The sequence below is a fragment of the Cajanus cajan genome, chromosome 3, assembly GCF_000230855.2.
Source record: "Cajanus cajan strain Asha chromosome 3, NIPB_CcT2T_4, whole genome shotgun sequence".
NCBI classification, from domain to species: Eukaryota; Viridiplantae; Streptophyta; class Magnoliopsida; order Fabales; family Fabaceae; genus Cajanus; species Cajanus cajan.
Genome location: NC_138519.1, coordinates 31,435,909 through 31,452,718, shown reverse-complemented (window position 1 = coordinate 31,452,718; position 16,810 = coordinate 31,435,909). Strand labels below are relative to the sequence as shown.

General features: G+C 34.4%; 1 protein-coding gene across 1 annotated transcript; it reads right to left on the bottom strand.

Annotated features, from left to right (window-relative positions):
• Positions 1-2,635: 2,635 nt before the first annotated feature.
• Positions 2,636-7,016, bottom strand: LOC109805944 (10 kDa chaperonin 1, chloroplastic). The gene is made up of 7 exons (XM_020368246.3): positions 6,805-7,016; positions 6,654-6,712; positions 6,452-6,502; positions 4,945-5,010; positions 4,798-4,845; positions 3,788-3,817; positions 2,636-2,869 (listed from the first exon to the last, which is right to left on the bottom strand). Exons 1-7 carry the CDS (start codon positions 6,884-6,886, stop codon positions 2,801-2,803), a joined length of 405 nt encoding a protein of 134 aa, XP_020223835.1. The 5' UTR covers positions 6,887-7,016; the 3' UTR covers positions 2,636-2,800.
• Between the last annotated feature and the right edge of the window lie 9,794 nt (positions 7,017-16,810).

Genomic DNA, 16,810 nt, shown 5'->3' with positions numbered 1-16,810 from the left:
GATGGGTACAGATTTCAATATCTTAGCTTGTTCTCAAATTCATATCTTATATTTATCTTTGTCCTCAATATATGATGAAAATGAAATTTGTGTCTCATCCCTATTCTATTGGGTATTAGATATACCTATCCCTACCTATATTTTTTTTTTTCGCAAAAAGATATAAACAAAAAAAATTCCAACATAAAATAACAATTATAAAATTATATTAATTAAATTTATCTAACAAATTTAAAATAGATTAAAAATTACATAAATCTCAAGTAAATTCAAAAAAAATGTAAATTAAGTTTCTAGAAATTTAAAGTGAGGACGGGATGAAAACATGACAAGTAAATATAAACCCATCCCCCTCCCCATATCCGATTTAATAAATCGGATATTACTCTTACTCGTACTCATATCCAATCAAACTGTGTATTTCTAATCAAAGTTGATACGGGTTTAACTCACTTTTCTTAATTAGATCCTTTATTATATTTTGATATGTTTTTAGCTCACTTTTCATTATTGATAAATATTTTTCCTTTTTTCATGTAATATTTATGTCTTCATATATAGAATTATTATTTTTTTATTTTTTAAATAATCTACCCCCACTGACTCAAGGTTCTAAGTCTGTCATCCCTACATAGAAGCCCTTTTCAAGTCAATCCCTAGTCAAAGACCCAACCTTTACACCAGTAACAATGAGCTCCTCACCCTTACCTATATTGATAGACCCCCTCCTCTCAAAAACAATCGTTCCATTGTCGACAACAACCTTCTCATCCCAGCCCAAATTGGCAACCTACTCCTCTCAAATACGCATAACCATCCTTGAAGAACTTCAGCCACAAATTATGGATTTGGCATGTATCTCTTATGGCATTACAAGTTTAATCAATGGCAAAAACATGTTAAACCAATCCAACATATTTGATGATGTGCTGGAAGAACAAGCTTCCAATGTGCAATTTATGGTGAATGAAGTTCGATATAATATATGATACTATCTAGTAGATGTTATATATTCTAATTAGGCTACGATTGCCAAGAGTATTTCAATTCCGTAAGGAGAAAAGAATTATTTGTATAACATCCTCAATTTTGGATTCTAAAAATAGATAGTCTAGTGACCCTTGATGATGTGATCCAAACTGGCTAACCAAGAAAGAATATGAAGATGTTCACTTAATATAGCCCTGATCTTATATTTAAATGGTTAACAATGTCCTCAGGCTTTATTAATTAAAGCTACATTATAATAAGAATTAACAAGAGTGAGATGTCATGACTTAGATGGGACATTAAGGCTTAGAATGGGTCGGAACCCACCAATGCTCACACGTAAAACAATAAAAGATGAAAATAACAGAAGAAAAGAGAATAGAGGAGAGAAGAGGAACAAAAATCAAAGACCTTGAGCTCTAGAGCTTGCTTCTAAGTCTTTCATAGAGGTAAGTGCTCCACCTGTTACTCCTTATTCGTTAAGTGTATATTCGCAAATTTTATAAAATTTACCTCATAATCATCTATGTCTTGTTAAATAAAAATTTGTCTCATATCTATTTTACACTCATAGATATTCCTTAACTGTAAACTCGTAAATTTTATAAATACTTACAAATATTCATAGATATTTGTATTTTTAAAAAACTAAAAAATTAATTCTATTGAAAAAAGTGCTACAATTCAATTTAAACTTATATTTAATGTTAATTCCATTGAAATAATAAAGATATACAGTTAACATTAATTTTTTAAACTTAGCACATTCACTGAGGCTTATATATCTTTCTTTTAAATTCAAATGTTTTTCGGTCTTTAGAACATTCACTGAGCCTTATCTCATTCTTTTAGGTGAGAATTATACCTCATTCTTAGGTTCAAATATTTTTCGCTTAAACAGTTGAATTTTTTGAGGTGAAGCTTATAACCTCTAGCAGAAAACGATGTTCGAGTTTAGTACCTTTCAAAGTATAAAAGTCCTTCTAAGTGTCAAAGAATGACATAAATCATGTTTTAGGTTTTGTTTTTTTTAGTAATCTTCAATGTTTATAACTGCATTGCACAGGGTAAAAAACTTGTATACATATATGTGAAGTAACATGCGAAATCCATCTTAAGGTTTAAAGCTCATCATTTAAATAAAAAATAAAAAAAACTCCTAAAATTACTAAAATTCATATACCTAATGCCACCATTTGAGGGATCTCTAACCTAGAAATTGTAAAATTTTCTAGGTTAGAAATTTATTTACACCGAAGAATCGAATTAATAATTAATTCAGAATATTCTAATGTCTTATTTTATGTTTAGATTATTTTATAATAAGAATATCAGTTAAGAGAGCTTTCAAAAAATAAGTAACAAGTAATTTCAAACATATACTAGTGCTACATCTCGTGACTTGCATGAGGTGTTTCGTTGTGTTTCTAAATCTCAGTCTTTGTAATCTTTTCTATCAGTTTTTATAGTTTTTTCTATCGATTAAGAAAAAAAACAAACTTGCAATTCTGCAAAGAAATGCAATACTACTATGCTCAAAAAGGTTCCTAGCAGCAACAACCCTTTTAACCCAACCGTGCACCCCAAAATGCTAATGCTTGGTTAGTGATTAATTGGAGGTGAGTCACTCATGCACACACATAAATGCAAACACAAATAACATCTTTATGAGTAGAGTTTTGAATCAAAAACTACCTCGAGAAAGCACCAAGTTATTATAACATAGAAGATGAAATTTTAACACCAATAAATAAAAATGGTTTATTCTACTAAAAATACATTTGTCAAAGATATTATCAAAAAGACTACTCTACTCAACCACGGCCAATAAGTCACTTGCTTTACAGAAGCAGTGTTTTGCATCAGTTCCCAAATCCACCTAATAAATTGATATGACAAAAGCATTTGATTAGTAATGGCATTACAATGCTATCAATTTTAATTAGGAATTCGGGGTCCCAACTTTGTTTCTTTTATAGTGATCACATTGCTAAGCACGCAGTATTTAACAAGCAACATTCAATTCATCAACAATGTAATCACTATTATTACATGAAAATGTAATTTATAACTGGAAACAACAGCCATTATAAGATGCAGTACTACAACCACCAAGGAAACTGAAAGGAAACAATTAGGCAAAAAAGAGCGTAAAGTCTAACCAATTCATGAGTACATCTTGTGCAAAAAATCTATACCAAGAAAATTTTGCATAAAATGGTACTTTAGAAAGAAGGGAGTATCAAGGTCCAATAAAGAAACAAAAAGTTAAAAGGTTGTTGTCCACTTCACAGGCCAAAGACAATTTCATCACATATATTGGACAGATCAACCCTTAAAAATAAGATGAACTTTTAAAACATTTTCCTGACAAATGGAACTCGGTTGAAACAAGTATGAGATTTTCAGATAAGAATGGGAAAACCATGCTACAAAAGCTAACTGTCATAGCCGGAGAGCCCAAGGCCTTATAAACACCTACACTAGAATCTCATACTTCCAATGTGGAACTCAAACCACATAACTTACAATTGGATACTAACATATGCTCAAGACAAACAAGAAAGAACATAAAATTGGTTGGCATAGCATTTTTTCTCATCTTGGCTAACCCCATGTTCCAAGAATACAAATCACTAGTAATTTCCCCCTAAGTTGTTCTTCTGATATAAATATTTCTTAAGCCAGTGATTAATTAATTAAAAACAACTTTTAACAGATAATGTTACAATTTGGAGTACTATTAAATACATGACACTATATACAAGTATAAAGCAAATATTTTCAAATCACTTACCTCATAAGCATTCATGTCAGTGAATAGTACCTGCAAAAGAGAAAATTAAATTACATTTGGAACAAATTCAAAGCACAAATGATTAAAAAAATGCTATTTTTTTTTCCTCTCAAAATTATGACTACTCGAACCAAAGGAATGCTTAAAAACATCCATTTCTCGCATTTGATATTAAATCATTCAATTCTTAAGCTACACGCCACAACCCTCAAGACATGCAAATTAAATGAAGCAAATCTCAAAAGTCTTTCATTTTATACAATCAAAATAGTGAAAAGCCTTGGAGCTTAACTTTAATGCAATACATGGAGATGATATTCATAATTTCATATTTCATATTTCATATTTTACATTTATTACATTTATTGAAAATATCTCCTACTTGTATCATAAATATACTAATAATTTTCACCAAAAATCAGATTCCAGTTTTTTTTATTCATTTGATTAGGTTTTGATTCCTACTTCATTTCTTGCAATTAGATAATGTATTATAGTTATGTATATAAATTCTGCGGTTACTTGAGTAATTCATAAACTTGTCTTCCCATTAAAAAGTTGATATCAACACCTCAATATAACCAAAGAGCTTTAGTTTCTTCTTCGCCAAACCAAAAGGTGAAGCCCAATGTTCTCTTCAATGAGTGTGTAAAATATAATACCATTCATGAGCTTTGCCTAAAAGCTATAGCTTTTGGGAGAGTTGGTCCTTAGGACATCAATTTATGATGTAATTGTAAACTGAGAACTAGGGATTGGAATTGGGTTTCAAGGATTAATTATTGATAACCCAGGAATTCATGATTACTACTTACTTGTTTGGATCTTGGGATGCCTTAACCCTGGTTAGATTTAGGATATTAACCTTAACCATGAACCGTCCATATAAGTATATTACCAGCCTCAAGGATATTAGCTTATCAATAAAATTGAATATTGAGAAATTTTTAGATTATACTTGTCTTTTGCCCACTTCTATTTCACCTCCTTCACAGTAATTAAACTTGTACCTTTGTTCCAGCCTTTAGTTCTCCAGCCTCATCACCAACGGTGAGGACCTGAAACAAATATGGAAGAAAATGACCATATTATATCCAAAACACACAAAGAGAACAATTTAAAGACCAAGAACACACAAGGTATATATGTCTACTTACTTCTCCTACAAGGTATCGCTCAAATTTCACAGCTGACTTGGGCAGCAAAACTCCACCAGCTGTTTTCTGCACCAAAATACATTCATAAATCAGCTACGCAACATTGAAAATTAGCTGTATACTTTCATACTTAAAAGTTGCAGAATACCTTATTCTAGTGGTATAACAAACTTTTCTAAACCAGTAACCTAAATGGTATCAAACTAATTCATAATACAACAGAAAAAGCCATCAACTAAAAAGTTTTATAGAGGTTAAAAATAGAACACTATAGTATGTAGCAGAAAATTATATATGTACAAGGAACCATAATCAAGTGAATCATTAAAAGGAAAGCTTGCAATGTGATAGGAGCAATAAACAGAAAATAATCACAACATCACAAATTAAAAAAATAAAAAATAAAACGAAAATAACTTTCAGGAAAAAAAAAAAAAAAAAAAGTGTTGCATCTCTCTCTCTAAAAGTTCCCTTCCCCACCCTTATACTATAAAAGAATATAGAAGATATACACTTCAACTTTTGTTTCATATCCCTAGTCAGTTTCACTCTATATTTATATGTCACAGGCAGTGCACAATAGCATCTACTATACTAGGCCCGAAGCAGAGTTCTCAGCATCAGAAAAGCATTCTCAAAAGCTTCATGTACAGTAAGATACAAAAATATAATGTTAATGGAAAGTGTTACAGGATATTAGGCAAACCACCCTTTCATAGCAACCTATGGCCGAAGAACACTCACCATATAGAGACCAACCAGAAACTCTATATATTATAACAAACAGATTGCCACCCTTATGCTACATGGCATCACAGCACTTCATCTGCGTATCTTAAATAGGCTTTAGAACATATTTATGCTCTATACCTTCTGCTTATATAATTCCTTTACTTGTTTAGCCATTATTACACATGTGCATAAAAACAGCAACTTATAATGGCACATTTAAATACCAATTCCTATACTACATAGCATCACTGGATCTGACTAGGGTGAACATGGATGCTTTTTACTTTAACTGAAACCGACACAACAGAAAACCAAGCTGAGGACATTGTATGATGATATCTCAGAATATATTTTAATGTGCCGTTGCATGTGCACAACAAGTAGCACCAATATGAAGTACATACAAAGGAATTTTCCATTGCCAATACATTAGCACACCACCAATGGAACACAAAGTTGGAGATGGCTATTATTGTTGCTGTTGTTGAAATACATTGACAAATACATAAATCATGTCATGGCACAATCTTAACGGGTTTCTCAAAACCACATCAAACTGCAAGTTAGCTATACATACAAAGCCTAACAACGATTCCAACACCCAGCATTAAGATAAGGACCATAATCATTAGGACATTTGCTAGCAATTCCAAATTTCCAATACTTAAGGCACAAAATGGGAGAATAACCAATAGTTGGAATCTGATATAGCATAAGAATAAGAATAAACAATAGCCCAAGTTAAAAAAATTGGTTTTTGGATAAGTGTATTTACATCTGATAGCTCCTCCAGACGGATAAGAACTCTATCAGCCTGAGGCACAACCTGCATCCCAAAATCATCAAAACTTAGCCACACAAAAAATTGAACTTTTTACAGTTTAAAGTATGGGTAATGAAAAGGGAATTAGTGGGGTGGTGTAGGCTACGACTAAAACCAATTTCAAAAACCTCTTCAAAATAAATAAATAAATAACCTTAGTGGGTTCCCATTTTTTGGAAATTGCGGTTATCTTCAGAGAGCTCCTCTGCAAAACTGCATGAGACCCAGATGAGAAAAGGTTAAAAATTTGAATAAGACATGGAATTTGGTGAACACAAACGAAGGTTATGGTGAATTGAAGATACATGAGGGTCTCTTGTTAGAGAAAGAGATGGCATTGTTTTTGTGTAGAAAGGAAGTTGGTAATGTGAGAAATGTAGATGCCATGGATGGATAAGAGAGAAGAGACCAAAAAACAGCACTAGGCAGCCAAGAATGAATTGAGGAAAAGAGATTAAACCCTCTTAGGTTTATCTCTAGTGTTGCTAAATGTCAATGAAACGACAACGTGGGTGCCCCCAAAAATGCATAGAAGGTTTGAGAAGCTACCAGAATTTAGAAGGTACCTTCGATTTAAAATTTAGATTTTGTTAGAATTAAAAATTATAAGAAATAATTCTACTGTAACACTCACTTTGGTTTGATACAAATTTAGGAAATAAAGAAAGAAATAAGAAAAATAATTTAGATAGAAAAGTTATTAAAAAAAACTTAAAATTTTAAATAGTTTGAATAAGAGAAATGTGAAAGAAAGTTAATAGAAGAAAACAATTGTTATTTATTTAGTTGAAAAGAAAAAAAAAATCAACTTTTCGGATTGAAATAAATAATTGTGTGATCAAAATAAATATGAATTATATAATATAATTATTGTTTTTGTATTTTATTTTATTTTCAATATTTTTTCTTTAAATAAATATTATAACTATTAAATATAATATTGCTTGATATATGAAATAAATAAATATTTTTTATGTATGTTTTTTTAGATGTAATTTTGTTCGAGGCAAATTCAAAACCACTAGATAAACTAGAAATTTAAAACAATCTCATGCAAATTGGTCTATGTGCCCAAAAGTTGAAATGCTTGCATGTTTTTAAAGATTAATTTATTACATTATTAATGTAAAATATCTTTGTTTATACATTTGTTATCATCATCATTGTAATTCCCTGATTTTTAAAATAAAGATAAAATAAAGTTCTTTAAATAAAATTTATATTATGCATTTAATTAAATTATTTAATTGTATTTATAATATAAATAAAAAAATATTTTAATAAATAAAATCAAAGAGAATGGGTGATAGATTTGAAAGGAGTCTTGGATTAAACTCTTGAACCTAACTTGGAGACTTCTTAAAAATAAGAAGAAAAAAGGGGTTAGATCATTTTACACGTCTGTTATGAACCTTAAGAGTGTTTGCAAAGAAAATCCTAAAGGAAAACACCAAAGAGCACATGAAGTAATGATAGAGACAACGAAAAAACTTGTCAGTGCCTCAGAAGTCGTCACCTAAGAGAGAGTAGGAATGTTTCATTTTTGGGCACATATGAAAGGTACGAGTAGTGGGACGATCTCTAAGCCACTTAAGTTATTGGTTGGATTCCATTGGTGCCTACATGAATGATCTAAGATTGATGTTACTGTATAATTGCTATTGTTATAATTTTTGTAAATAATCATGGTGAAATTTTGTGGTTGGAGATGTAGAATTGTGATGTGTTATATGTTGTCTCTTTGAGAGTTGGGATTTGTATGAATTGAGGGTTTTGACTAGAATTAATGAATTGGAGTGATTTGATGTTATATGTTTGTTTTATGAGTGATATATGAATGTTTCAGTGATTGATCCGAGGGAATGAACAATTTGATGGATTTGAATGGGTTTTGGAGACCTTAAATAACAAGGTTCAGAATTTTATGAAGTGAAAAATCTACAGTGGCACACGTTTAACATGCCAAGCATGAAGAGTGTAGTTTTTTGCACTAGGCATGCAGAGGACCACATCGTGCGTGGGAACCAAAGTGAGGTACTTGACTTCTCTGCATTGGGTGAAGGGTGTCTCACCTAGCATGGTGTGACATCAGTTTTCCTAAAGATGATGTAGAGCGTGACCAGGATCACATTGGACATAATAACATTGAGGGGTCCCTAACTTCCCAACGTCATTGGACATGAAAAAGATGAAGATCAGGTTCCTTACCTCTTGTTGGAACCTGAAAAATTTTGATCTTACACACAAATGGTTTGGACTTCATTTTGAAAATCTCACCAACTTTGGAATGCCTGAAGACCGGACTAAACCTTCACTAGTGGTTTTTTGAAAAGGTTCGAAGGAGTCACCACTGATATTTCACTCAAAACATCGAAAAAAGAAAAGAGTTTTCAAAAAATTAATTATGAACTACATAGCCAGAATCAGGTTCAGGGGTCGATTACGTGTGGGGAAGGTATTAGACACCCTATAATGCCCTAACTTGTTACCCTATGATAAATTTAGCATAATAATAATTATAATTAAATCTTTACCCCTTTTAGCCATTTAAACACTTATTATCTACATAATTATTTATTTATTTAGTGCATAAGAATATGGTTGTGAATAAAGAAAATAAAAAGGAAGAGGAATAAGAGAGAGAATAAAAACCTTTGTAGCAAGCGTTTTACAGAAGAATCTTCAAAAATGCGTAGAAGGGCACGTTTTGGTAGCCTTTCGCTATACAAAAGCCTCGCAGTCACTCAAAAATTTACAGAGAGAGGGGGTCAAATTTGATAGGTGTTTAGAAGAGTGAGCCCTAGGCACACTTATATAGGTGCTTAAGGAAGGGGAACAGTCCTTCCCAACACAAAAATGGTTATTTCGCACCTTAGAAAAGCATACAAAATACCTAGTTGAACGAACGTTCCAAAACTAGGGTCTAGTTCATTTTTATAGTTGGGTACAACCGTTCCAAGGTTAGGAATGACTGTTATGCACCACAATTAAGGTTTTGTGTGTTATGGCGTCTTCTAGGCCTCGCAGGTTTCGTCATGGTCTGTTTCCATGCCTTACTAGGCCCTCAAGGTTGTTCTTCTCATTCTAGAGGTCTCTTGACCTTAGTAGGGGTGACTTGAACAAAAATTGGTGTTTATAACTCTTTACTTGTCCTTTGGGTAGCAAGATGTCGTGATTGCGTTTTCTAAAGGCAAGTAAAGACGTAGACATTTTGTTTGAATCTTCTATTTCTTATCTCCATGGGGGATGAGTGGAGGTGCGGACATCCTTTATCGTCTCTTTATAGGGTCTGCTAGCATCTTGTGAGTTTGTCTTTGTCGAGATTCTTCAAGTGTGCTGAGGAGTAAGTACCTTCTAAGCCCAGTCTCTCCATGCTGGACTGGTATTGAGGCTCTAACCATCCTTGGGATGAGTATTTTTTTGTAGTCTTTCCAAGCTGGTGAAAATTCTCTACAACTTTTCCAGGCTGGTGGTTTAAGTATGTTCTAAGCTCAGCCTCTCTAAGTTAGACTGGTATTAAGGCTCTAATCGACCTAAGTCATGAATTTGAGTACTGCTTACAACCTCTCCAGGTCGATGATTTGATTATGTTCTGAGCTCAACCTCTCTAGACTGGACTGGTATTAAGGCTCCAACGGCCTAAGTTGTGGATTTGAGTACTACTTACAACCTCTCCAGGTCGATGATTTGATTATGTTTTGAGTTTAACCTTTTGCACAGTTGGTCGATGCTCTCCTTGTTGTTGTCTTGGCTAATCATCAAAGCCCTCCAAGGTGAATCCTCGTACAAGAACATAGTGGTCTGTTGTGCTCTCGATGATCCCCATGCTCCTCAAGGTGGAAGCATCGATGGGTCACAAAAATGGTCTAAAGTCTTCGTCCCTAGTGACTGCATAGTGTTATGCCAACTAGGTGAGTAGAGACCTCACTACAATGTAACCAGTGTGAGCAATGGTACCCTCTCGACCGTCAAAGTCGTGCACGTGCTACAGGAAGAATGATCCAGGGTTGCATTGTATACCCTAAACCATGTAGTAGAGAGGGAAGAGGCCCCTGTGGGTCATTGACTCGATACTCTCTGAGAGTTCGTGGATAGAGCCCATCATAGCTTATGGACCACTTGTAGAGCTGCGTCCCTAAGCTTCGAGGCCTTGGCCATCCTTGGCATGACAGTGTCTCTTGTGAGCTCCTACCACATGGCGTTCACCAAAGACTCTAGTTGCCTAGCCAAGATGGCGTCCTGAAATTGACGAACCAGTTGAAGTTTACCAAGGTCATAGACCAGTGATTAATTCACATTCATCTAGAAGGACATCATGGGAATGTTCGGGTCATGAAGGACCTCATAGAATGTTGTACTGAAGATGCCAAGAACTCTATCGTAGCCCCACGATATGGCAACCTAGAGATACTTAATAGGAACTCCCAACCAATGCTTATTAGGAGCTTTTGGTGATGGAGGACCATCCTTGGTGCTTCATGTGAGACCCATCACATGGTTCATGGCTAGGAGAATGGAGGAAGATAAAAGAGATATCATGTATGAATCCATCTCCTAGGCCCAATTTGAGTCATATAGAATTTTATTGCTTTATTCCAATTTTACCCTTGGGGTATTTTAGTCATAGAATTTATTTTATTGGTATTTCCAATTTTACCCTTGTATTTTGGGGTATCTTAGTCATAAGACTTATTTTCTTTTGTATTATGGGGTGCTTTAGATAAATAGGGTTTTAATTTTTGGGCTAGGGTTTTAATTAGGAGGGTGACGCATTTTTGGTAGTTTGGACCTATTTTTGGACTTAGAAAGGCTTAGGCCCAAGTGGAGGGCAAAGGTTGCATGGCCTTATCATGCACCTAGATGTAGTCTAACTAAACCCAAAGATTCCATCCTTGGCCACCAAGTTGCATCTAGGGTTAATTTAGGTTTCATTTGGTGTGCATTTGGCAAGGTGAATTTCGGCCAAGGCACCCTAAATACAACCCTAGATGCCTCTCACTCCTATAAATATCCAATGCACCACATCTTGTAAATACTTTGGATTATATGATATTGAGTGAGCATTTTTGCCTCAACATCTCTTCCTTAGTCACTAGGTTATCTTTGGCTAACCTTCTCCTATCTCCACCATTGGAGAGTGAGAAACCTAGAGTGGCCTCCATCTTCATTTTGGAGTGAGCCAACCCACCTTGAGCTACCAAACATTCCGCGTAAACCATCACCATTCTCACGTCCAAAACCATTCCACCCTAAACGTCCCCATTCAATTTCCCTTTGGTGAGCCTAGATCGTTGGGCAAGGTGACATTCTTTAAGGAGCCAAAATCATCCATGGAAGGGAGGTCTCCATCACTTGGACCCTTCCTAGAGTCCTACCTGCTTTAGGATGCTCTCTCGGAGTACTCTTGTGGGAGCGACCTCAAAAGTTTCCAAGTGTCGACGCTTTCGGTGAATCTCATCTCATGTCCATTGAGGGGGCAACAAGGGGGACTCGAGCATGCTTGCTAGTTATTCCTTGACTCATTTTGGAGGAGCGAAAGATTGCAAAATGCATAAAAATGCATAAAGAAAGCAAAGAAGTGGGAAACTTGGAGTGAATTGGAATGAGGGGTGAAGACCCCCTTATATAGGCCTCCAAGAGGCGCGAAATGGTCGTTCGGGCCAACGGGTTTGGGAACGATCGTTTCAGGCAACATGCAAATTTTTTTTTTTTGAAAAATTCCTACCCCTCTGTATACCCTTATGCCATGTGCATGCAATGCATTTATGCTAAACTAAAATGCAGATTAATTTTAATTTCAAGAAATTAATCTATACGCGTTAATTTTAATTTTAATGTCCACCAATACATCAAGATTTGCCATCACTATTGCAATGAGGGAGATCGAGGAGGAGTTTGTTGACACTTGGGAGGCTGAGAAGAAGGTTGTTGTCAAGGAGGGAATGATGAATAGCATCATGTTGGAGCCACCAACTGAGATGGTGAACAAGGGGTTAGGGTTAGTTGATGTTGCTAATAGGGGGAAGGGTCTCATGTCTCCCAAGTGGTGGCTGATTAAGTGAGTTGACCTTAGTGGGGATTCGACTCATGTTGCAAAAGGAGTGTGGAAAGCTTTTGTGGAGGCCGCTTGGGAGGAGGTTAGTAAGCCATTTCTCCTCCATTTCCAATCGTAGGGTGAGGTGTAGAGGCTGGATCATGTGTTGACCGATTTTACAGTGGATTCCTTATGGAGTATGGATAAGTCGAGTTCTGACTTTTACCAAGTCACTCGATTCAGTGATTTCAGTTGTCGCAAATGTTTGTGTTGTATGTGTCACATTGGAAGGGCATGATTTCCTTTTCTACTTACCTTAAGGCTAGAAAGCAAATGGATGGCTGCTAGAAGGAGTATGTGGCCAAGGCTACTTAGGAAACGTCCTGAGCTATAAGCATTTTTATTGTTGTGAATGAAGCTTACATCCCTAATGATGATGAAGATGAAGGTGACAAAGAGAAAATGAAAGCTACTTCTAAGGCACCAATGGTAGTGATTGAGACAAAGGTGGTTAAATTAAATGAAAAGGTTTTTATGCTTGAGGGGGGGCATGATGGTTGTTGCGATAGAGGAAACTTATGAGGTGTTTGCGTGAGATAGTGAGGCTAAGGTGGCCATGTTGAGGCCCTTATTCTTGTGATGGGTGTGGTTTCTAGTGTTGTGATCATTGATGAGTCCCCACCAACTATTGAGGGGAGTAATGAAACTACAGATCCTATTATTAAAGTCCTTGTTGTTGAGGGAGATCTAGTAATTGATGTTGTGCTTAACTAAGCAACAAGTAGCGTCGACGCTTCCAAGGAACAAATGGTTGATGGATTCCTTGTCTAAGAATGTTATTGTAAATTGTATTTGTTTTTGAAAAACTTTGAGTGTGTTGTCTTTAATTTGTTTTTTGAACAAGTACTTTGATCTTGTGTTATGATCATGTATGTATAATACCTATCGTCATGTGACCTCTTCGTTTTTAATTAGTTTGATAAGCTCGTAATTTTGTAGTTTGTATGTTTATAGTCAAAAAGATACAAGATCTTGGAAGTTCATAATCACGTATGAGCTCGAAAGCCTATGATCATAAAGGCATAAGAGTTGAGAAGCTCAAAATCGTGTATGAGCACCAAAGCTCATGATTGTAAAGGTGCAAGAGCTCGGAAGCTTGGAATTATAGACAAGCTCAAAAATTGGTAATCGTGAAGTGAGAGCTCGAAAGCTCAAAATCACACACGAGCTTATAAGCTCGTGATTATGAAGACATGAGAGCTTGAAAGCTAAAAATCATGCAAAAGCTCGAAAGATCATCGTCGTGAAGGCGCAAAAGCTTAAAAGCTCAAAAATGGGCATGCGCTCGGAAGCTCGGTATCGTAAAGCGCAAGAACCTAAAAGCTCAAGTACAACACAATAAAGGTGATTAACGAAGGGGAGGGAAAGCTCAAGCACAATATAGTATAGTTGTAAGATCTTAGAAGCTCAAGCTCTGATGACGATAATGGGAGGGGCACTTGCAAAGAGACTCTAATGCTCAAGTTAGATAGAAGTTTAGGTCAAGAGTTGAATTAGGATTAGAATAATACCTGGTGCCTTATATATCGGTGATTGATCTTATCTCTAGGTTTGTTCGGCATGGAGATTATGTTGTATGATATATTGCAAATATGTTTCAGTGCTTGTGTAGAGATATTGTTCTTGATAACTTGATCTTTAATGGGATTCATGGTTTATGAAGATATGGCACAATGAGAATTATCCCTCAACCATTAGTGATATAACTGCCTAGGTTATCTTCTAGATTTAGCATGGTCGAGCTGATGAAGTTGCTCGGCCTTCCCAAGGTCACCATGAACTTAGCTCGGGCTATGAGTTGGGCGGTACAAAACCAAATTGACACGATTGTCATAATAATGTAGTTTTCCTATATGGTGGAATACTTTCTTTGCACATTTATTGCTTGATTCATAATACCAGACATCCTTTATGTCAAAATCCACTATTTTTTGTGAGTACAACACAAATGCACTCCTGAGTTGAACAAAAAGTTAGAGGAAAGGAACAAGTACTCCCTAGGGATTCCAAGCTTTGTCAAAGTCGAGTCCAAGCCTATTCTTTAAAAGCTAAATTTGAGATTATTGTTATAAAAGGTCGAGTTAGAGCCTAAAGTAATTTAATGGCCCAAGTTTAAGCCTAAGACTGATCTCAAGCCTAAAATAATAAAAAGGCCAAGTTTGAGTTTAAGACCGAGTTCGAGCCTAAAATAAAAGGCCAAGTTTGAGACTAAGGACGAGTTCGAGCCTAACATGATTTTAAAAGGCCAAGTTTGAGCCTAAGGTTGAGTTTGAACCTAAAATTATTTAAAAGGCCAAGTTTGAGCCTAACATGATTTTAAAAGGTCAAGTTTAAGCCTAAGACCAAGTTTGAACCTAACATGATTTTAAAGGTCGAGTTTGAAGCCTAACCAATCTTAAAAGACCAAGTTTGAGCCTAAAGTTGTTAAGTCTAAAATAATTTGAAAGGCCGGGTTCAAAGCCTAACCAATCCTAAAAGGCCAAGTTTAAGCTTAAGGCCTTGAGTTTAAAATAATTAAAAAGGTTGAATTCGAATCAACTTATGAAATTTACCAAGTTTAAAAAATGACCGAATTTAAATCTAACTTGTGAAATTTACCAAGTTTAAAGTTTGAGGATTAAACGAGTTTAAGATTAACTTATAAATTTTTCCAAGTTAAAGATTGGTCAAATTTAAAGCCAATAAATTATACTATTTCTAAAATTGGTGAGTTTAAAGCCTTGTAAAGAAAAGGAAAAGCCATGTTTGAAACTTTTTGATTAAAGAGTTACGTTAGAATTTATTCCAATTGAACGAGTCAAGCTTGAAATTTTACAACTTGATCAATTACATCTATAGAACGTTATAAAAATACTTGAACAAAATTCATGATAGAAATGAGATCGACATTCCGCATCATCATCTTTTCACATATATAACATATTTTGATCTTCCTTACAAAATTCCTCAATAGTAAGCTCTATATTTCATAAAGATTTAACGTGAAAAAGCATGATTATATGATCCAATTAAGCCAAACGCCTAATAATTTTCCAACAACAAAATCAGTAGAAGTTGGAACCTCGGGGGGGCACTTGTTCCTCTAACTTCAATTGTATTGTTTGTGGAAGCTACATGCTAGAAGTACCAATGTTACTAGCCATCTCAAAACTGATCAATAAATTATCTTGTTGATTATAATAGAATTTCCAAACTATCTTGTTGATTACCAACAAAATTTAAATTTCCAAGCACGAGAGCCTTATCAGAAGTACCTTCCAAACTCTGTTCAACAACTTTGCTTATGTCATTATTTTTCTCTTGCATTTGAATATGACCAATCTCATTGCCATCATGACTCTGACTTAACTTCAACTTTTTTCCGAAACTATTTTGAAACATCAACAACAACTTTCCTTATTTATGCAAGTTGGATTGTAGGTGAAGGAATGATATTTTCAACTTGGCCATCTTGATTATGCTAGTTAGTTGTGTTGTACTTTCAAACAACTTGGTCTAACTTGAAATTACTCTTGAAGTAATGCCAATCATTTTTTCCCATGATCACTGCAAATAAAATCATATCAATCTAATTTACAAGTTAGATTCATATTACAAAGTATATAACAAATATACAAGCATATAACACTCCTCTCTCTCATAGCCAACAACTTAGAAAAAATGGAGATTGAAGATAAGATCAAATATGAAACCTATATGCGAAGAGATAAGAAAGTTATACAATCTAATCAAATTTTGTAAGAACAATAATGATTTACAATTAAGTACTAATTTTTAAAGTTTATAATAATTTTAATAATCTCATTATTAAAAAATACAACTTACTTGTTTTTTTTTTATTCTTCACACTCTTTAATACTTGGATTAATTAAAGAGTTAATCACTTATACACTGCCAGTGTAAAGTTTTTTTACTCTAGCAACCAATTATATCTTTTAATTGTGTTATGTCACTGTAAGCACATTTACTTTTAACAGTGACATGACACAATTAAAAGATATAATTGGTTCCCAGTGTAAAAAAATTTTACACTAGCAGTGTATAGGTGATTAACTCTTAATTAAAAGCTTTGTAGAATTGAAAGTATTTGAAACTTCAATCCTCCCTACACTCATAATTTTGAATCAAATTATTAGAGCTGTTATAGGTATTCATTTTTTTATAAATATATGATCGAGTAATGAATATGTAGTTATATGCCATTGAAGATTTTGATT

Coding starts and splice junctions, on each gene's coding strand:
- LOC109805944 (XM_020368246.3), bottom strand. CDS start 6,886: ATGGCATCTACATTTCTCACATTACCAACTTCCTTTCTACACAAAAAC. Junction 5,011..6,451: donor GTCTGGAGGAGCTATCAGAT/GTAAATACACTT, acceptor ATTTTGGTGCAG/AAAACAGCTGGTGGAGTTTT. Junction 3,818..4,797: donor AACTAAAGGCTGGAACAAAG/GTACAAGTTTAA, acceptor TCTCTTTTGCAG/GTACTATTCACTGACATGAA.